Genomic DNA, 22,269 nt, shown 5'->3' on the forward strand with positions numbered 1-22,269 from the left:
AAAAAGGACCAAAGATGGTTGCCATGAGCCACTGAGGAAATGTTGATTAGCGAAACATTCAATTTATGAGGTGTTATGCCTCTGAGATATTCCTTGTCTTCAAAGTAAGATCAGTTGAAATCACAGTATAATTTGAGCAGAAAACACCCCATGGGACCACAAAGCACTGCACTGTTAAAACAGTACACTGGATCGCTGCACTGTTAAAACAGTACACTAGATCGCTATGCGGCAGCTTCCCCCTTTAAATTAGATGGAGTAACATTTTTCGAGTTCATGACCAACTGAAAGAGTTTCTGGCTTAATTCTCATCAAAGGAAAACAGACTGATTAATTACAGTTGACAGCCTCACAGGATCAGCCTCACAGTGTTCTCTAAGAAGGCCGTTGGCATGAGGTATAAGAAGCTTTCAGCAGTTAGTAATCATAGTACTAGTGTGGCATTAGCAAGCATTCCATTCACAGTGGAAATCGCAGGTCTCGTCTGAGAGATTTAATTAAAGGCATCTCACTTGTTCAGAAAGAATTTGATTAGGCAATTTACCTGGAATTCCTGAATCAAACTCCTACTACAAACTTTGCATGTGTAATAGACCTCTCCAATGTTTGTAAACATCCAGAGCCTAGGTTGGGTGTGCACGCAGAAAAATGGTGCAGATAACAGACCGGCATGTTGAGCTGTCAAGGTATGCACTATCATTGTCATCCGAGGACCGCAAACTGTACCTTAATAAATTAGTTTTAGCTAATGGCGATTGTCTGCCTAATCCTGAGCTGATAACAGAATCGGTAGACGACGCTAGCAAGTGGCCAGAGATTCATTGGCCCGCCATATATAGCTATCTGGTTCACAAGCCCGGTGTATATACACACGAAAAAGTAGTACAAGGAGGCATTTTTCTTAATGTTTCCTTGACGTTTCAGTCAACTCACACACTCACACACAATTCAATGGGATGGAAAGCTTTCTGCCCCTGACATGCGCGCGCATTTTTCTTCTTATGTGAACCGTGAAGGGGTCAATTAGACTAGCTATCGTAGGCCCTAACACCTCCATTTATTAGGCTACCCATTTTGTCCGAAAATTCTAAAACAACGATGTTTTTTAATACTTCAAAATAACATTAGATAAATTAACCTTACATTTTTCAGTAGCCATAGGTGTGTAGATTTGAACAAAATCTGGTTTGGTTCTTACCGGGGCTTTTACTGCCTGAAATATCCGATTTTGTTTACCGCACTCGGAAGTTAGTGCTGGCCTGGTGGGTCGTCTACTTCCACCCTTTCAACGGCACATGAATGGTTAGACTGAGAATTATCGTCGCTACCTCAAAATTCCACTGGACCTCCAAGCGGATTTGTACACGCAGCCTTTCAACACTGTTTATAGCTCTTTGAGTCGCGGTAAATATAATTTTTGGTACATAGCTAATTTAGATACACTTATGGTGTGGGTGCTTGCGTTTCTTTAGGAATCCGCCGTCTTGGTTTGTATAGAAATGAATAGTAATTTGACACATACACGTAAGAGGACGGAAACACATTTATCTGATATAGGCGGGCCAAAGGAGAGCTAAACAGATGACAGTCGTAGTTAATCTCAATATATTATGGATCTAAAGGTAGTTGTAAAGTTTCTTTATATTAACATTGGTCCAAAAACCTACCAAAGTATTAGAAAATGACATGTCACAGACAATAAATGAATTTATGTAACTGTGAAAAAAATACTGGTATGCACATGTAAATTATTTTTGATATTTGACCTCTTTAAAAAATATAACATGTAAAAAAATACATTATAAAACCCCCAACAAATGCAGTGCCCTAAAGTGCGCTATTTGATCAAGCATCATTATTGGTCTTTTTTGGAGTCTGGTGTGATCTGTCATTGCATTATTGTACTCTTCTATTGAGTTTTCACAATCACAAAATGCTTATGTTCTATAACCTCCCCCTATGATAAGTATGAAAAGGCAGCAGGCAGTCTGTGTATACCAAAAAGGTGTTTTCACCTGATGATGTCCAAAGCACTGTCTGATCAGTGGTCATTTGGATTGGTGTCCGGGCAAATGTCCTCTTCAACAAAGTCTTCTGGTGAGCTGTCTTTTACTGAGGTACCTCTCTCCGCTGGACTCTTCTGTGACTCTTGAGTGGTTTTCTTCCAGCAGAGCTTGCCCGTCTTAGCTGGTCGTACCATTCCCAGAAATATGGCTCCCAGTGCCATACCCCCAGCACAGGAGTAAAACGCAGCGCCATAATTGTCCGTAATGTCCACCAAAACACCTGTGAAACAAAATGCAAACCAATGAAAAAAAGGAACTCAATTAATATTTAATTAATTCATTTCCCCCGCTAATTAAATATATAGAGCTTCTGTTGGTGCCTACCTCCCAAAGGTGGCCCGGCGAGGCCTGCAAAACTCTGAATGCAGACGTAGACGCCGGCGGCCGATGCCATCCTCTGGATGCCCACCACGTCATCCTCGGCGAGCATGGGGATGTGGGTGGAGGCCACGTTGCCCAGCAGAAAGCCGTAGAACACGCAGCACACGGCCACGCCCCAGAAGCCGCCCACCAGCGTGAAGATCACCAGCACGAGGCACAGGAGCAGCACGCACACCAGCAGCACGTAGATCTTCCGCAGGCGCCGCCAGCTCATGATCCAGCCGATGGAGAGGCGCCCGAAGATCTCGGCCACGGCCATGACGGAGAGCGAGTACGCAGCCTTGTTCCGGTCCACGCCCCGGCTGGCGCTCAGCTCCACCACGTAGAGCTGCGGCGCGAAGAAGCCGAGCGTGGCGAAGAGGCCGAACGCGGAGTAGCACAGGAAGCTTCCGTCCTTCAGTACAGAAAGATCCAGGAGCTTGCGTCTCGCTGGCTTCTCGTTGGGTTTCGGGGAAAGGGCCTTTTGCTCTTCCTTATCTGTGACCTGGGCTCCCACCTCAGTGTCTTCTAGTGACTGAACACCAGAATCCCCTGAGCCAGCAGACCCATGGAGTTGTTCTCCGTTTATAGTCTGTTTGGCCTCTTGCTGTGTGGACAACTTTTCCTTACTGCTTTCATCTGAAGGTGAGGGCTTGATCACTATGGGCCGGAGAAGGGTCCCACATATGACAACTGAACCTTGAAGAAGTCCAATCACTACCATTGTGTACCTCCAACCTATTTTGGCTTTGAGTGCTGTAAATGCTACAATAATAAGACAGTAACATGGTTTAAGGATGGTTGATATATGACCCACCAAACATTAATAAAACATTAGTAAACAAGTAAACATTAATAATGGTTTACACCATCAACGTGAATATATGAATTACCTACACAAATACACATATGCTCTCACGTGCTGTCTAGAATAATGGAATAGAATAAATGTCCACCGAACGTAGAATGGCATGTTCCTTACCTGGAGCAAAAGCAAATATGGCAATTGACTCCCCTGTGGAAGCCATCGAGGTCACAATGGAGCGGCGCTTACAGAAGTACTGGGAGAGGATGGTGACGGTGGGGAGGAAGGTGAGGCAGTAGCCCAGTCCTGAAGAGAGGAGACACAGAAAGAATCTATCGAATTAGGACTTTCCATGTGTTAGCCATGACTAATATTTCCATGCAGTACTTCAATTTATTAAAAAGCAAAAATCAAAGACTGTTTTTTTCCCCTTCAGTGGTCAGTACTCTAAAGTCACTGCCTTAGCTATGACACATAAAATATTGTTCTGATAGACTCAAGATCAAGATAAACTAATTTCTTTGTTCCCTGAGGCAGAGTTAAGATTCTGCAAGCATATACGGGAATAATAAATGTAATGCAATAAGGAAAATATACTCTGAATAACCATTGCTGACTTTTCCTAGAAATGGCAGAAACCTGACCTATGAACTGTGTATATTATATATGCACTGTATGTTTACCTGCTATAATCCCAGTAGTGATGTACATCTGATTTACGGAAGTGGTAAAAGCTGTTGTGATCATTCCTAAAGAGATGAGGAAGCCTCCAACCATCACAACAGGCTGGAAGCCAAAACGGTTGCTCAGCAAAGATGACAGTGGGGCTAGACAGGGATGGACACATAGACAATACTATGGAATTGATAAATACGTATAACCAAAGTAAAAAAACATTGTGGGAAAAAATTGTGGGACAACTGAGAATTGTACTACTACAATTGAAAATATGACATATCTAAAACTGATAGTTCCGGTCCTTGATTATGATTGGCTGAATCGCGTTCGATACCGTTGTAAAATCCAGCATAAACATACACCTTGACCGCATTTCATTCTATATTACTGCGCTACCATAACTTGAAACAAAAGTTAAAGTAGCTGCGTCTCGTCCATTCAGATAGAGGAAATATATTTATTGGCGGAAGAATGATTATCTAGGAATAACTTGTTATATTTCTAGTTGCTGTGCTTATGGAACTTTGCCAGGTATTTATAGTAACAGTTTTAGAAAAGCATACACAAACACACATATATCCAACTATGAAATGTCTTGCCTACCTGCGAATGTCATGACAAACACACAGATGGAGAGAATCCATGATATTCGGCTGTTGCTCTCTCCAAATTCAACCATAAGATCATTCAAGAAGATCCCGAAGGTCTTTATGATGCCATAGGTGAACGCCTCGACCACAAAAAAGGCCGCTGCTACCACCCAGCCCCAGCCACCATCTGGAACCTCAGTGTAAACATTGGGTCCTAGGCACCTCTTGGTGCAGGACCACCATTTCGTCATATCCAAAGACAAGGCTCTTCTGTAAAATAGAGATTATGTGGTTGTTTTAATAAAACTCAGAATCTGTGAAATTGTAGGCCTATTTCTAATTATATTGCATTTCTAAGTATATTGTGTATGATTAAATCCGTTAATTCATTGAGTAAAAACACACAACTCTACCCTGAAAAGTAAAGACAAATATTGTGTCTGATATGTGCTTGTTCCACTTAAACAACATTTCGTCACACTGTGATTCAGGGTTTCACATGTTCCCTCTGAGAAGGAAAACATGTGTGTTTACTTTTTCTATGGAGTCAAAATAGGGTCTTTAATATTGAGAGCTTGTGAAAAGATGTTCACATGTGTAATAAAGTTTTGCAGCTGTGCAAAAGGAGTTCTGCATGTGAAAAGAAATTTCGTACCTGTAGAAATATTTTGTACATGTGTGAAAAAATGATGTACCTGTAGAAATATTACGTACTTGTGTGAAATAAATGTGTATCCTTAGAAATGTTTTGTACATATGTGGGGGGAAAATGCGGATCTGTAAAAATATTTTGTACATGTGTGGAAAAAATATGTACCTGCACAAATACTTTGTACGTGTGTGAATCTCCTACGCGATGCTTTCCTGCGCAACACTGAAAGTACGAGTGTGAAACTGAGATACAAGCTTACGGACTTTTGACCCTAATTTTACTGCCTTTCTGAAGAGCCAATCAACACATTGCTTACTGCCAACCAATCAGCGTTCCCCACCGACCACCTAGATTTTGGTGCTAAACAGATTGGCTTCATATCGAAGAGTATACTCAGAGCCCGTCTATAATGTCTTATTAGAAATTCTCTGGTATACTCTTTGATTGGGGTTGCAAAATTATAACTTAATTAAGAGTGACGTGGTAGCTCAATTTATACTGTGATCGCAAAAAGGGTTGAAGCAGAGCCGTAATGTTAACGTTAGCTATCCCATCCGCTTTTTAGACTGTAACGTTAGCTTCTAGCTAGCAGTAATGTTGACGAAATAGTTGAATTATTCATTCCATTTCCGAAAGGGTGATTCAGTGGTGTCATTCATGATTAAAAACAGTAATACTGTACACACATTTACGTTTATCTGCTATTATTATTTGATATGAGAACACGTTTATTTTATCACCCTTTGCAAGCCTATAATAATAGCCTAGTGGACGGCAAAAAGACGAATCAGATGAATGGGTTGTAATGGGACATCCACAGCTAGGAGATTATAGTGAGTGAGATTATAGTAATGCCCTTCCAGGACTGTTGGTTTGTTGTTTGGAATACAACATCCCATTTTCTTACATAGTTTTGTTTTCTTTGTGTTTGGGGAGTATTTTAACCACACGGTTATCTCGTCAGTTTATGAAGCACAGTGCGGTTGCTATAGCAACCATAGACTGAACAGGACGGTAGACTACCAAGAAAGCAAGCGCTTAGGCAAAGTCTATGGCAAGATCTGAATGTAAATGGATAAACCCGTTCAAGCGTTTTCTTTATTTCCTATTTCTTTCAATTCTTTAACTTAAGACATGTAAGAATTAAGCCTACTTATTCGCTGGGCAACGTACAAACTGACGAGTTACATTAGCCCTAGCGCTACGATAAACGTCAGCTAGGATAGCTATGGCAGCTATCATATAGTTATTATTTCATGTTCTGGTATGATATTCTTAACGTTTTGACTATGTTACAACTGATAAAAGCATGACAAATAAAGTAACCAAATCGCTTTGCAATATTTTAGTCCAGAAATACTTATGGGTGTTCATTTACAGTAATGTTACGACCTATCTGCCCTTGCTGTTACCACCAGTTTTAATAACTAATCTAGATCTGTGGGTTAGCGGCAAAATCTGGGTGGTCGGTGGGGAACGCTGATTGGTTGGCATTAAGCAATGTGTTGATTGGCTCTTCAGAAAGGCAGTAAAATTAGGGTCAAAAGTCCGTAAGCTTGTATCTCAGTTTCACACTCGTACTTTCAGTGTTGCGCAGGAAAGCATCGCGTAGGAGATTCACACACGTACAAAGTATTTGTGCAGGTACATATTTTTTCCACACGTGTACAACATATTTTTACAGATCCGCATTTTCCCCCCACATATGTACAAAACATTTCTACAGATACACATTTCTTTCACACAAGTACGTAATATTTCTGCAGGTACATCAATTTTTCACACATGTACAAAATATTTCTACAGGTACGCAATTTCTTTTCACATGCAGAACTCCTTTTGCACAGCTGCAAAACTTTATTACACATGTGAACATCTTTTCACAAGCTCTCAATATTAAAGACCCTATTTTGACTCCATATTTTTCCCTCTGTATGCCACTCTCACTCAGCAAAGATCACGTGCGCGGCGGAAACGGGCAGGCAGCATCCGATTGGCCAGACGCTGAGAGCAACCATGTTGACAAATTTGGAGTTTTCGGATTGTAGACGCTGAGTTTTAATCAATGTAAGCTATTTAAACGATTGCATACATGGATCGATGTGCCCTTCGTGAAAGTCAGCTACAAGTGCAAGTCGACTCTACATAATTATTGATGGGCTGTATATGGGCTAGTTCTATAGACTGCGAAGACAAAAGTTATTGGCGCTACAGTGGGGGTTGGAAATAGGCTGCGCAACATCAGACGCGCATGTGAATTGCAGGAAATCGCGGTTGTTTCAAAAGAGACAGAAAATTGACAAACCTGAGACACACTGTAACTTTTACAGATTATTATAACCAAACACAGCGTTGTTCCTTACCTCGTGGAAAAGAAATACAGTGAAATTCGAATTAGGCTACACACTCTGAATCAGTTCAATGGATTATATAGCCTACCTTGGCTTTTCTTTAATGAAATGAAATTCTCAATATGTGTTACAAGTAGGAGGTAGGGCTTCCTTCTAGACCTACCTCAGTCAAGCCAGTAGGCTAGCCTACATTAGTCTTAAGGCGCGTTGACAATACAGTCTACGGAAGACGGAAAGGCTTAGGCTACAGAAGAAAATCGAACCACCCTTGGGTTTGGCGTTACACGTGGAGTGACATAGGCAGTGACACGACATATGTCACTTCATTTGGTTGACAATGGCCACTGCGTAAATACAAGACTATAGGCGCCGTGTTCCGCTCGTGGTAAACAAGAATATAGAAATCAGAATCCGGACTGATGGTAGTCTGATGTTAACATGCTGTGATTTCATTTTGAAAATCGAATAAAGACAGGCTATGAAGTACACGGTCAGTCCGGTTTAACCGGGTGACTCTCCAGTGGCTCGAGATGCAAGAAAAGTTCAGTCGGCAAATTAAGCAGAAACTTTTGTGTAACCCACCACAAGATAATTCAAATCACATTGCCCCGTCGGGTAGTCTAGTTAGTTTACATAGTCGAACGGTTTTCGCGTTTCCCTATCACTTCTCTTAAGCCAGGAAAAAAGCTTCACACGTGTCCATATCCTTTGTGTCCACTTCCCTGGACGTAGCCTAACCACAAATCAAATTGTAGAACAAAGTGACGTTAACATTAACAAAAACCTATTGACCACCAATTCTGCATCACAATAACGCAATAGCCTACGACTAGTAGCTCCAGATTTAACCGTAGACTTTTGGATTGGTCACTTAAATTTAAATATTCTCAGACCTTACCTTTGTCTTCATATAAAATGCAATGTGTCCTTGTCTCCTTCAGTTATTTGTCTGTACAGAGTTCATATATGCTACGCCTGGGAGATCAATGAGACCCAGTGTGTGAGTGGTGTTGTAGCCTACCGACGTTTAATGGGAGGGTTTAGCGGGTTGGAAGTTGAGGGTTGGGTTGCAGTAAAAGCTGTTTAAAATGTCATATGGGCAGCCCCCTTTGGCTGAAAGTGGAATCCCAGACTGGTTTGAAGACTTCTGGTTTTATCTCCTATGTTCTGCCTGCTAAGGCACTGTGTGAATAAGTGTGTGTGTGTGTGTGTGTTTATGCAATTGACTGCGGAATTGTTTAGTCAGGGGTGAGGGGTTGTGTGTGGTGCAAGACAGTAAGTGTATTATACCAGATGGGGCTGCTGCAGTGCTGGGAGGTTCTGTATTGAATGTCTCCATAGTGAATAGCAGCAGTCACATCAGAGGAGGTACCTCACCAACATCACCCATCCTCTGTATTTTTATTTAATTTAATTTTTAATTTTCATAGTACATGGTGAAATTTAAGCTCAATAAGTTCAGTTTTTTGTTTTAGTTCATAGTTATAATGCAGTAACAATGATTAGGCAGTTGAGTATACCAATACACACCTAATTAAACTCCCTATGCTAAGATATGAGTAGGCTACAAACCAAGGACCCACCACTGTGATGAATTGTGTATGCTCTCAGTCAGCTGTTCTTAAAGCAAACTGCACCATTTCTTTGACCCATTCACAGACCACAAGTAATGGAGTCCATGAGTAATTGATGTCAACTCTGGAACTGCTAGGGCAAGTGTTTTTTTGTTCCAGTCTACTCAACATTCTATGAATGAATCTATAATTTTCCTTGTCATAATTTTACAGGTCCCCCCTACGATTCTGAATGGCTGCTGTGAGTATTGGTACTGTCGTGCTGGTTAGTGCACTGCTGTCAGGGGTTGTTTACCATGTCACCCAGCAAGTTTTGACCCACTCTGGAGAGAGGCCCAACTTCATCATAATCCTAGCAGATGACATTGGCTGGGGAGACCTGGGGGCAAACCAGGCCGGAGAGAAGCCCAGTTACACACCTCATCTGGACCAGCTAGCACTGGAGGGGAAAAGGTGCAGCACATCTCAAAAATAGATATAGATTTTATGAATGTCTATTCTTGTCTTTCAAAGAGATTATATCATATATTTTTTTGTGTTTGCTCAAAAAAATCACAGAATGACATGGCAGTATAAGGAGTGCAGGAAAGCAATACGCATGATTTGCCTTATTAGAGAGCTATTAACCATGAAGGTAGAAAGAAGATGATGAAGAAGAAAAGGAGGAAGAAAATCACTTCATGTTTCATATTATGAATTGGAGTGCCCAGCCACACAGTTGACTTACTAGTTTCAAATGTGGGCTATAAGGAATCGCTAAATCGCTTTGAGTCAAAATGTCCCAATTGCTTTTTTGCGCTTTTGTGGCCCTGTGTTTTCTGCTCTGTGTTGGTCATTTGATGAGATCATTAATGATAGTGCTCTTTCTGTGAAGGTTCACTGATTTCCACTCCCCTGCGTCCACCTGCTCACCGTCCAGAGCTGCACTGCTGACCGGTCGGTATGGCCTGCGTAACGGGGTCACACATAACTTTGCGGTGCAGTCCGTTAGTGGTCTGCCTCTCAATGAAACCACATTGGCTGAACTTCTGCAGGATGCTGGCTACTTCACAGCCATGATTGGTGAGGACTCATGTCTTTTATGTTTGAAGCGTTAGAGAGAGTTTGTCATAAGAAGATGTGTTGCTATTAATATGAACAAGAAGTACATACACTGTATGTGGATCATTCTATGTTTGATCATTTGTTTCATCTTGTTGGGCTTGCCGGGGTCAGTCAGCTTATTCCCTCCAAGCTTTCTGAGGTGAAACTCAGGCGATGTGTATCAGGGAATGTCTGTTATTTGACACATGATGGCTCTTACTTGTCTGTGCTGGTAATTATGTTGAAGGTATAAACTAGAGAAAGGTGGGACAGGTTCAAAATAGATAACATCAAGACATTTTACTATGAGGTCAAACAAACAATTCTATTTATAATGTTTTTTATCTGATGTGAGAGCCAAGGTGAGTTGTATGTCCATTGACTAGTTGTAGAAACATTTGACATGTTATTTAGTGCTTGACAATGTACTATAAATTATAAAAAATAACTTGACTTTAAATTTCCACAGGAAAATGGCATCTTGGGCACAACGGTCCTTATCATCCTATTAAAAGAGGTACAATACATAGCAAAGAATATATGATGCATTGAATGTCAGATAAGTGCAATGAGAACTGATGACTGAACTGTCATTGAGATTTTTCTCACTAAATAATGTCTCTCTTCTCTTCTCTCTTCTCTCTCTCAATGTGACTGATGCAATCACTGCTTCTGTCTGTTGTTTGCTATCTGTGATCTGTAGGATTTGACTACTACCTTGGAATTCCTTACAGCAATGACATGGGCTGTACTGACACGCCTGGCTTCGACCTTCCCGCCTGTCCTCCATGTCAAGGAGGCTCCCAACAGAGCAGGTATTCATTGGACACACACAGACATTCTTACATGAGTGTAAGATCACAGATATCTTTTCACAGTCCACAGTGTCACACTGACAAGCTAACAGAGAATGAGTGTGCAAGTAGATAACGGAAAATAAACAGACCAATGTTGCCATTGATACTGAGAATCCCTCCTGTTTCAGCTGTGTTGTTACTGGACAAGTTCTAGAACATTGATAGAATGTCCCCTCTTCCCCAGCGAGAGAGGCCAGGGATGTTACACAGACGTGGCACTGCCTCTCTATGAGAACCAGAGTATCATGGAGCAGCCGCTGGACCTGTGGAGCCTGACTGAAAAGTATACCTCTGCCGCAGTCAGGATTCTCCATAGTGCAAGGTACTGTCTCCCACCTCTACGCATCCGACACAACACAGACTGATACAGTCCATAATCTTCCCTTCAGGCCTGAGCTTACATGTCAGGGCCAAGGCTTTTGCAATAACAAAGACATGGCTTCAGAATCCAAGGAGGATGCAACCCTGTACAATATTGCATTGAGTGTCTAAATGAGAGCTCACAGGTGGGCATAGTGTTTATAATATGTAACAGCTTTTCATGAATATGTGAGTACCAGAATCCATTACATTGAACAGAGCCCTTCAGTGAATGATGAAAGTAGGCCACTATTGACATTGCTTGTTTCAGGGACTGTGTAATTAATACTGATTTTGTATATGATCAGTATATTTTATATATTAGTACAGATAGTACCCGGTATTAGTATTGATATAGATTAGTATAGTTGTTACATTTGCTTATTATACATGTTGTATTATAAATCATGCATTATTAAGTTTAGTGATATTAGGCATGTGTAATAAGAAGTATTAATAATTTTATTCTTAATTATTTTTGTACTTATCATGATATAGTTGATGACTCCTACACTCCTACACTCTAGGGTACTTGGTATGAAGTGGGACCAATATGCACCACTAAGGACTAAATATGAATACAGTGTTGCCACTTTTTTCAATGACACTCACTTCAGACAGCCAACAAAATGGACAGCAATTACACTTGACAATTAATAACTGCATTATTTCAGTCATTAATATCATTATCACATGTTTTGCTGCGTCACTGCAGTAAGAAATAAAAAGTGAAACAACTCAACAAACATAAAAACAGCTGAGGAATGCATGTCGAAATCTGCCATCATGTGTATGTATCATGTTAATTGGACCTAGGTGTCAGCAAACTGATGCACTGTTGTATTCAGCATGTTAAAATATACAGTAGGTTTATTATCGAATATCATTGCAACAACTTGCTGCAACAAATTGCCCTCAAATAAGTTTCCAGGACTAAGCAACTTTGTAGTCATAGAATAGTTTTGCTCCTGTCCCAGTCTAATACCAGTGCCCTGAATATAGGTTAGTCCATTTTATCCTTAAGGCTCTTATCATATTTCAGAGACATGTACTTTGATCTGTCAATATGTGGGGTCTGATCAGTAAACGGGCTGGGATGTTGATCAATGGTTTGGCTGTAGTCTGATCTGACGTGAACCCAGCCACAGGCACACTCTCAGTTCTCAGCTGAGCCCAGAGCACAGCTCTTTTTGTGGGGTATATTTACAGGCCAAGTATCTCTCCTTTCACTCTGCAGCTGTCTCAGGGAAGTCCACACGCTATCAGGTCTCGTGACGGCCAGTGTTGAGGCTGCCAAACTACACGAAGGCTCGTCACACCTTTCCTTTTTCCCCTGTAGGACACCACATCTCTTATCTCCAGTTGTTGAACGCTCTGTTATGTTTTGTTTTGTTTTGTTTTGACTGTTGTCCCTGTGCCCTCGTTAGTGGCCCCAGGGCTAAAGCCACGGACAGCATTGCATACACACGTCATCAGTGTTACAAATAGTCATAACCTAGGAGCCACCAACTTATAGGTGACGTTGATATCTGTTTAAAAATGTCGCTTGGTGACATTCCATGTCCCCACACAGGGAGAGGAAGCAGCCACTCCTGTTGTATGTGGCACTTGCCCACATGCACGTGCCACTGGCTCATGGAGGGGTGGCTGAGGGCGAGGGGGTGTACGCAGCCACCCTCCGGGAGATGGACCGACTGGTGGGTGCAGTCAAGGCCACATCGGACCTCCTTGGCAAGGAAAACAGCCTCATACTGTTTACTGGTATGTTTGTGGATAAATTATTCAGGCCATTTGTTATTTTTGTCATGCAACGTACACCTCAATGATAGTGGCCAATATAGTGTCATGTGCGGGAGGGATCTGCCTATATGCTGCTATGACATAAATTATATTAAGGGGTCAAAACACCTTCAGGCTGCCCTTAGTGATAGAGGCAAAGTTGGTTTGCCCTTGTCTCTATCTTTAAACCACTCTTTAACTCTCCCATAGTATTAGTTAATTAATTAATTAATTTTAGGCTTACAGAGGCATATTCAAAAATATAAAAAAAAACTCTAGTAAGTCTAGAAAGGGATCAATAATGTGTCACAATAATTATTTTCAGGAGACAACGGTCCTTGGGAGCAGAAGTGTCAGTTTGCTGGGAGTGTGGGGCCTTTTCTGGGGCAGTGGCAGACAAGCCGAGGTGCTGAAGCACTCTCCTTATCTTCAGATTAAGCAAGGTATTTTGTAAGTGTTTTGAATAGTAATGAACTGTGTGTTGTCCATCCACTCTCTCCAGGCGGAGGCTCGGGCAAAACAACAACATGGGAAGGGGGCCATCGTGAACCCACAGTGGCCTACTGGCCTGGAAAGATTCCAGCCAACACCACAAGTGGCGCCCTGCTGAGGTACTGAGGAGACATAAGAGTAGGCATGCAGACTGTAAGTGAAAGGTTGATGTAAGTGTGTATGTGTCTGTGGTCTGTCTGTTGTGTTTGTCAGTGGTCTGGACATCTTCCCCACCCTCCTCTCACTCGCTGGTGTAGATCCGCCCAAAGACAGGAAAATCGACGGCATCGATATGACGGACATTCTGCTGGGAAAGACAGACACAGGTCGAAAGGTAGGGCTGATGTGCATCAGAATCAAAGTCCCACACACTTGTCATTTATCTGTAATTCATTAAAAGACAAAGCGATTTGTTTTCTGTACTGTCTAAGCATGTGTTTTCTGATGCTGTAATGCTGTAGTCTGGCTTACACTTGATATCCCTCCTGTCTGCAGAATCTCCTTCACCCAAATAGTGGTGCTGCAGGTATATATGGGGACCTGCAAACAGTTCGTGTGGGCTCTCACAAAGCCTTCTATCTGACAGGTCAGTTCCAGGTTACTTTATATTACATTACATTACATTATATTACATTACATTTGGCTGACACATTTTTAGCCAAAGGGACTAACAATATGGTAAACAGTTTAAGCTTTTTAAAGCAATTCTCTCAACTATTCTAGGATCATTTAAAAAAGGTAGAGTACAATAAGAAAAGTGCATCAGTAAGTGCTGTAAACAGTCAAGAGTCAGTTCTATTCAGGTGATAAGTGCTAGAATCAGCAAGACTCGTGCTACGAGCGGAGATGTTCTCTGAAGAGCTGGTTCTTCAGGAGTTTTTTGAAGATGGAGAGGGATGTCACTGCTCTAGTAGGAACTGGTAGCGCGTTCCACCAACGGTGGGCTCCTTATATACTGTAGTGTGCATGTGCACGTGCTTCCCATTTCAAATAAATCCTTATCGAAACTTATTTGACTAATTATATTACTGTTATGAATTTATTTATGTATTCCATATGTTAAACTGTATCAACATACTTGTACCTGACCAGGTGCTGCTACAGCTTGTGGTGGAGGAGGTGGTCAGGCACAGCTTCACGACCCGCCGCTCATCTTCGACCTGTCCCGTGACCCGGAGGAGCGCTCCCCTTTGGACCCGTGGAGTGAGGAGTACCAGGCCGCCCTGCAGGCTGTGGAGAGGGAGAGGGAGGCGCTGCTGTGGGACATCGCTAACGATAACGTCTCCACCGCCAACTATGCCAAGAAGCAGGCAGCAGAACCCTGCTGCAACCATTCACTGCCAGTCTGCAGGTGCAAGCCGCTCACACTCAGCTGAGAGGCTTAACATGCAGGACTGTTCAAACACACATCCAAACATGCTCATGCGTACGTGCACTGGTATTCGTCTCAAAGAGTGTGTTCCAGCTTATGAAGGGCTTAATGTTGAAGTGAATGTAGAAATAATGTGGCAAGGGAGCAAGTGTTTTGTTGTTTGTTTCATTTAGTTTAATCTCATTCCATATTTTAATTCTTTGTTTATACTGAAATCACATGGAGCCCCCTTCAGGTGATATTTTGTACTGAGCCAATTTCATGTTCCCTCGCAATACTTACACACGACACTACCTGGCAATACGTTTGCTTTACCTCACAATACTTTTGTATGGAGCCCCCACCCCCCAAGGGTTATGGTAGTGATTGTCTGAGCTGATTTTGTGTTCCCTCACAGTTCTTGTATTACCTTGCAGTATTTACACATAGTAATGCAGAAGTATCAGCAAGGCAATGCAAAAAACCTGACGAAGTAATGCAGAAATTAAAACAATGTCTTCATCATCAGTTTGAGGGGATACTTACCTTTACTATAAGCAAAAAAAAACATGTATTCTTTAGAAGTAATGCAAAATTATGGAAGGGGACTGCAAAAGTATTGTGAAGAATTGTAAGTGATGCCAAAAGCTAAGAAACTCAAAAGCAGTTGAAAAAACATCACCACCATGACCCTGCGGAGGCTCCACAGTTTGTATCTTGTTAATTACGTTTTCTATTTGTGTAGAAAAAGTATAAATACAATCAATATTAAATAAACAAGAACATGCTATAATGTAGACATATCTATTTTTATGGGCCAGTAACGGATATATCTAGTCAGAATCTAATTTCAGTACTTTTACCGGTACTTAAAATGTGTTATGACTGAACCTTGAAAGTGCGAATTAACCAGTACAATGGCACTCTGCTAGAGGAGATGGTTTGTTGTGCGGGAAGCATATCAACTGATGTTATCCCTTTGAGGTCATTAATGATTGCCTGTGGAGGGCCAAGGGTAACAAGGGGATCAGAAAGACATCTGGTATTGTGAAACTAAACAACCATCAAGTTTTCCCACGACCTGACTACTGAATATCCACACATAGGTGCCCAGCCTAAAGAGAATTTAAGGAACTTTGTGACAGAGGAGGTTGCTCTCTTGTAGTACAGAAGTGACTGTGCCTTCATACAATTTAATTATTGTAACCATCTTCACATACTTTTTAAACATGTTTCTCTGCAGAGACATTAGGATCCCTTGTTACTGTAATACACACCTTACTGTAATAGTTGAATACTGTAATTATTTGTAGTAAGTGGTGCTTGCATAATGACATATGCTGTGGCCTACCAAACTTACACTCGTCTTCACCCTGTGGTCAAGCCTGCTAGATGTCCCTTAGCTATTGCTCCCCAAGGCAATAGGCTACTTTCCAGCTGACTAAACATTCGGATAGCCATAATGACAATAAACTCTTTAATAAAGATGTATTTTAAGCCATATCATCTGCAAATAAAAAACAACAACTTAGTTTAAAAGTATAAATGTGGAACTCTTTGTGATTGAACATCACCGTTTGGTCATTGTTTTTTGCTTGTGTTTCATACTGAGGATGCTCTCTGTTAGCTGCTCCACCTAGAGGCAGATCCATGTGAATGCTAGTCTAAATGGATATTTATAACCTTATGCTCAGACAACAGATAGTCAATAATCATCTAAATAATTTGTGAATTAGATTAAACATAATGTTTGGGACAATTATGTTATTTTGTTGTCGCACATGCATTTGCAAGTAAAACTGTCAAGCATAATGTGATAGAATGAGGGTCAAATACTACAAAGCCTACTCTTCCTACATTCAGAAACAAACCAAATTTGACTGAAAGAGTGGAACTTTTCTGTGAACTTTTTGTCTATCATAACACGATACATCCTTTACGTGAAGATGAAACATAAAAAATCCTTGTCCAAACCAGTTAGGCTACAGCTTGGCACATTTGGCCCTTAGGCCCTGTTCATTAGAAGCAGTGATAATGGTACACATACAGTACATCACAAATGACAATCAAACTACAGTATAATTGAAATTGAAAGAATTTGAAATATGATAATGTGGCAGCAAATGTACTAAATTATCCACTAGTATTGGTATATCACAAAACATGCATCAACATGCACCTAGATTTTTAAGCGCTTCTTCAGCCCAATTCACACCAAAGATTTGTGACGAGAAGAGCTGCAACATTCTATAAACCTGCAACTTTCTAAAACCTTGCAACTACAACCAGACATGGTGAATGCTTTGCGACGGCTTGCAACAGCTGGCAACGACATGCAACATTTAATTCACACCGCTGCAACTCCTTTCTGCAACGGTTTCGTCTCGTCGTGAATCTTTGGTGTGAATTGGGCTTTATGCGTTATGGTTTGTATAGTATTGTTCATTAGGCTGTTGATTAATTTGACATTGTTGTTTATTATTGATACTCTCCTTATTGTGGTCTTACCGTGCTATTGTTATGTTATTATATTATTGATTAAATGGACACCATTGTTTATATTGCTATTTCCTTAATTTTCATTGTTTATTTCATTAGGCTATTGATTGAATTGACATTTTTGTTATTATTGCTGTTCTCTTTAATATAGTCTGACCAACATTTTAAATTGATCCCTGTTAAAGTATTATATGCAGGAGTTACTGACACAGGTGGAGGAACAGTTAGATCCCCTCCAGTTTGCTTAGGGCTAGCAGAGGTGGAGGATGCAAAACTTACATTGTTAAATTCTCTTTATCAACATCTGGAAACCTCAAAAACTCATGCTAGGCTCCTTTTTATCGACTTCTCTAATTCAATATAATTCAGCCCTACCTGTTGGTTGAGAAACTTCAGGCTCTTTTTAACTTGAACCCTAACTTAATTGGCTGGATACTGGATTTTCTGTCGAATAGGCCGCAGTGTGTTAGGGTTAATGGTGTCTTATCCTCAAAAGTCCTTTGTTCTACACGTTCTCCGGAGGGTTGTGTTCTTTCACCATTGCTTTTTATTTTATGCACAAATGACTGTAGGAGTAAGTAGAATAGGCACTATATGAAATGTGCAGATGACACTGTTACTGTATAGTGAGCCTTCTGAACAATGATGAGGTGGGGCATGGTCCTGTTGTTGATGATTTCATTGCTTGGTGTGAAATTTTTTATCTATCTATCAATGTGTCCAAGACAAATGATTATTGATTTCTATAGATCACAGCACAATGTTTCACAAACTGTTATTCAGAACATGAATGTTGAGACAGTAGATACATATACATATTTAGGAACCATCATTGACAGCAAATTATCTTTTGAGAGACACACAGATGCTGCCGGTAAAAAGGCCCAACAGAGACTTTTCTTTTTGAGGAAGATGAAATTCTCAGTCTTGACATTTTATATTGTGGTGTGGTTCAGTGGTCTTCCAATGATCAGCGAGCATAAGCTAACAAAGCTGGTTAATGTACATGTAGCGTCTAAGGTGGTTGGGGCACAGCTACCACAGCTTCAACATATATATGATAAAAGGGTCAGGGGTAAGGCTAAGCAAATTTTAAACTGCCCTGATCACCCACTTTTTGGGGAGTTTAATCTGCTTCCCTCAGGTCGCCGTTTTAGGCTACCTATTGAGAGAAAGTGGAATAGAACATTATGTCCAATATTCCAATATATGGTTTAATGTTCTGCATTATGTCCAATATTCCAATATGTGGTTTAATGTTCTGCATTTCTCATTAGTAGGTCACTTTGATGCTAAAAGTATGATCCTATGTAATGACTGTATGATATCTGTAATGTCCCTGTGTATATCTCTGTGTGACTGTGTTTAGAGATAAGCAGGAATATTATGACTTTGCAGTGTTTCACTGTTCTGCATGGCTGCGTCAGTAGCTATCTGCTCCGGATTGCCAGGCTGCCACTAATCAGGGTCTGATTCAGTGTAGTCCACGTGAGATGGGATGACCAACGCCATCTCCCGTCAGCCTGGAAGGATACTTAAACTCTAACTATTTCCTTGTCTAGTTAGAGCAGCTGATGGATCTTTAGGTGAAGTCATGCTGTCTCTCCCTTGATGCGCATCATTGTAAATAAACTCTGTTCCTGATTTTTCATACTATTGGTCTGACTGGGTCTCTATTAAATCTGTGGTATCAAAATTACCATCAGTTTATGGAGGTTCTACCGAGATTGATAAGGATTGTATTGATCTATTGAATTAAGGATTGTTCTTTTTACCAAACTTACTGTGTGTGATCCCTCAGCCCGCTGGAAAGACGCGCTCTCGGTGAGTAGTACGTTTCGTTCCTTTAAAGTGCTAATATGACTGCCTAAGGGCAAAGGGGGATTGCGTTGACATAGACAGAATTGGGCCAAAGGCCGAAAGAAGGAACACATTGTGTGCGCACACGGTTGGGCCTACGGTAACGAATCTCCGGAGAGTTACAGATGTTTCGAGTACAGGTCTGGGCGAGAGATCACATTCACTGGGTTTGCTAAATTGGACAATCTGTCAAATTTTGAGACCAGTCACTTTACGGTAACCAATTAGGAACATGAGTTTATGAGTTTATGTCTCAACATGTGTATGTACTGAATGTTTCTGACCTATGGGTTATGTGTATGTGTGCTTTGCAATTGTCTGCTACTCTCTGATACTAACATGTCTGAGTGTCAACCTGTCTCTGCTTGTACTACTATTTGGCATAGTTTGTTCGGAGCTGCAAAGCTATTTGAATCTAAGAAAACTTCCGCCTCATCTGCGTGGTTAAGGGAAAGTTAACTTACTTGGCAGCTTTGTCTGTCTGTGGCATCCACACATGGTCAGCAGCATTAGTTGGGCCAAACTAAGATAAAGGTGGGGACGCCTATTCAAAACATCCCAGTGCTGCTAACATTGTGTGTCAGCCAATCAAATATACCACAAAATAATTAGAAGAAAGAATCTGTCTAAAAGTATAGGCTACATGTTATGTGTTGCAACTAAAGACTGAGTTCGTTTTGTCTTTGTCTTCTCTCCTGTCAGTCGACATGAGGCCTGAGTGAGAGTGTGTGTGTGTGTTGGCCAGCTGATATGCATGAAGGTCACATTTCTGTTACAGACTGTAACTGAGAATACACATAAGAGAGATGCATCTGACTGTTATTTGTATTGAATTTTTCTTTTTTTTTGCTTCCTCTCAATAAGAGAATTATTTTTGGGGTTTTTGTTTGGGATTCAAACTTGTTTGATTTACTAAACTAAAGCCAAGATTTTGTTAAGTGTTTGAAGTCTAATTCCTTCTCTCCTGTTGAGTTGTTCCTTTTCACAAAGGTAAAGGATATTCTGTGGTCACCATTGAGGGCACTCTTGCTGGTACGGTAAACACTAACACACTTAACCATAAGGTACAGATCTTCTCTGACTTAGCTGTGTGTGTGTGAGTGGTTGTTATCTCTGTACTTGAAGGTCAGGGAGCCAGTGTAAAGAGAGAGAGAGAGTGGAGAAGAGAAAAGACGTTTATTACACTTGAATTATGAAGTTAAAGATATTTTATATCTAAGTTCAAACAATTTGAAGGTGTTGCTTGTCAGAGGAGTCTTAATTAATTCTCTTTTAAAATGACGTTTAGATGTTGATAGCATAACATATTAATTCAGTCAAGAGTTACTTCTCTTAAGAGTGGAACATGTTTTGTTTTGGCTTGTTTTTGGTCAACATGCCTTAATTATTTTATTTTTGTTTGTTTTACTGTCAATGCTAAAAGAGACATCTAATGCCCTTGTTTGATATTCTTGGTAGATTTGCCAGTTTTGGAAAATTATGTGCCATTGAATTACAATTGTCATTGAATAATTTCTACCATCCTAAGTGTTTTGTTTTTTTCCTCTGGAACAAAATGGAGGGGGGTGATCTTACAGTCCTGGTTCTGGGATGGGCCTCTGGAAACACCCGTAAGGGAGCTGAACACGCAGCAACGGGTAAACCAGAGACTTACAGCTAGACCAGGACTGTTAGGTTGCTACAGCCCATCTTATTTTTTTTTTTCCTGGTGATTCAGGCCCTAGCCCTAGAATAAGATATGCTCAGAGAAGCCTGAGATTCTAATATATAAGATATCTCCTCACAACAACAAGTAAGGTAACAAACCACCAACATTTGATTAAGTGACTGAGTAGTCACGCTTGAGTTATGTAGCCACTGAAGTATATAAGCACTCTTAGAATGTAAAACTCTTTGCTTCAACCAGCTGTGCTAGTTTGCAAAGATTCAATATAATTGGATGATTTTGATCACTGGCTCCTGTCTCATCTTCTTGATTCCGAATTGATTTACCTAACAGAATTGCGAGAGGTCCCGAGATCCCAACATCTGGGGTCAGAACCAGCTTCCTGAAAAACCGTACACGGTGAGGTCTGGGACCTTGGATTTGGAATCCTGAAAGCCCTTGGTTGTCTGAGACAGCGAGGCGAGATGGCTGATCTTCTGACCCCTGGTGACGGGATCCTACTGAAAGGGAATTCTCCTGAGACGTTGGAGCGAGAACCAGTGATCAACCAAAAGGCAAACGTTCGGTGAGTAAATAAATAAATAAATAATTCTCCTCTGGAGGGAGTCAAGGCTATTTTGTAGTAGTAGTCTTTGGATGAAAAGAAACCCAAAGCGAATAGGCTCAGGGGTGATTCATCCTAAATAAGAAAACTACTAGGAGGGCTACTTGGTAGAAGTAGTCCTATGATGAAAAGAAACCCAAAGCGAAGAAGCTCAGGGGTGATTCATCCTAAATAGAAAAACCTAGATTTATGAGATCCTCTTGATATTTATAAGGACCTCTACGTAGTGCTCATTGGTGAGGGAAATAACAGTTTTTCATGTTATTTGCGTTGAACTAAAGTTTATATTTACAAGGTTAGCCTCAAATTACATTGATTTAATCAATGACTAAAATGTCATAGGGATCGCAATTTCCTACATCATCCTCCAGTGTTTTATATACATCTGTTTGTTGAATATCTGTTTTAACTCAATTTAGTGAAGCTTTACAGGGAAAATTAAATGCTGTGTGCTGTGCTATAAAGAGTGTTGGATGCCTGGATCAAAGCATCAAGGCCATCCTTGCTCTCCCCAATCCTCTACAAGTCACAGGAGCACATATGCAAGGTGATGGGTATGTGAATTAAATCAGATTACATATTCCAGTTTTGGTTTAGATTTTCCAGTTGTAAATTTAATGAAGGCCCCATAGATAGTATGAC

General features: G+C 40.8%; 2 protein-coding genes across 2 annotated transcripts; one reads left to right on the plus strand and one right to left on the minus strand.

Annotated features, from left to right (window-relative positions):
- Window positions 1–1,549: 1,549 nt before the first annotated feature.
- Window positions 1,550–8,512, minus strand: slc16a6a (solute carrier family 16 member 6a). The gene is made up of 6 exons (XM_076298355.1): window positions 8,401–8,512; window positions 4,513–4,769; window positions 3,915–4,058; window positions 3,409–3,537; window positions 2,391–3,191; window positions 1,550–2,286 (listed from the first exon to the last, which is right to left on the minus strand). Exons 2-6 carry the CDS (start codon window positions 4,748–4,750, stop codon window positions 2,042–2,044), a joined length of 1,557 nt encoding a protein of 518 aa, XP_076154470.1. The 5' UTR covers window positions 4,751–4,769; window positions 8,401–8,512; the 3' UTR covers window positions 1,550–2,041.
- arsg (arylsulfatase G) lies at window positions 7,163–15,795 on the plus strand. Its single transcript, XM_076298354.1, has 12 exons — window positions 7,163–7,218; window positions 9,290–9,529; window positions 9,951–10,138; window positions 10,629–10,676; window positions 10,863–10,974; window positions 11,201–11,338; window positions 12,950–13,137; window positions 13,481–13,561; window positions 13,658–13,766; window positions 13,861–13,981; window positions 14,143–14,233; window positions 14,740–15,795. Exons 2-12 carry the CDS (start codon window positions 9,309–9,311, stop codon window positions 15,021–15,023), a joined length of 1,581 nt encoding a protein of 526 aa, XP_076154469.1. The 5' UTR covers window positions 7,163–7,218; window positions 9,290–9,308; the 3' UTR covers window positions 15,024–15,795.
- The last annotated feature ends 6,474 nt before the right edge of the window (window positions 15,796–22,269 follow it).

This window comes from Alosa pseudoharengus, unplaced genomic scaffold, assembly GCF_046254945.1.
Source record: "Alosa pseudoharengus isolate Yale_2024_CS ecotype anadromous, Long Island Sound unplaced genomic scaffold, YU_APseudo_1.1 YU_APseudo_1.1_scf_21, whole genome shotgun sequence".
In the NCBI taxonomy this organism is placed as follows: Eukaryota; Metazoa; Chordata; class Actinopteri; order Clupeiformes; family Clupeidae; genus Alosa; species Alosa pseudoharengus.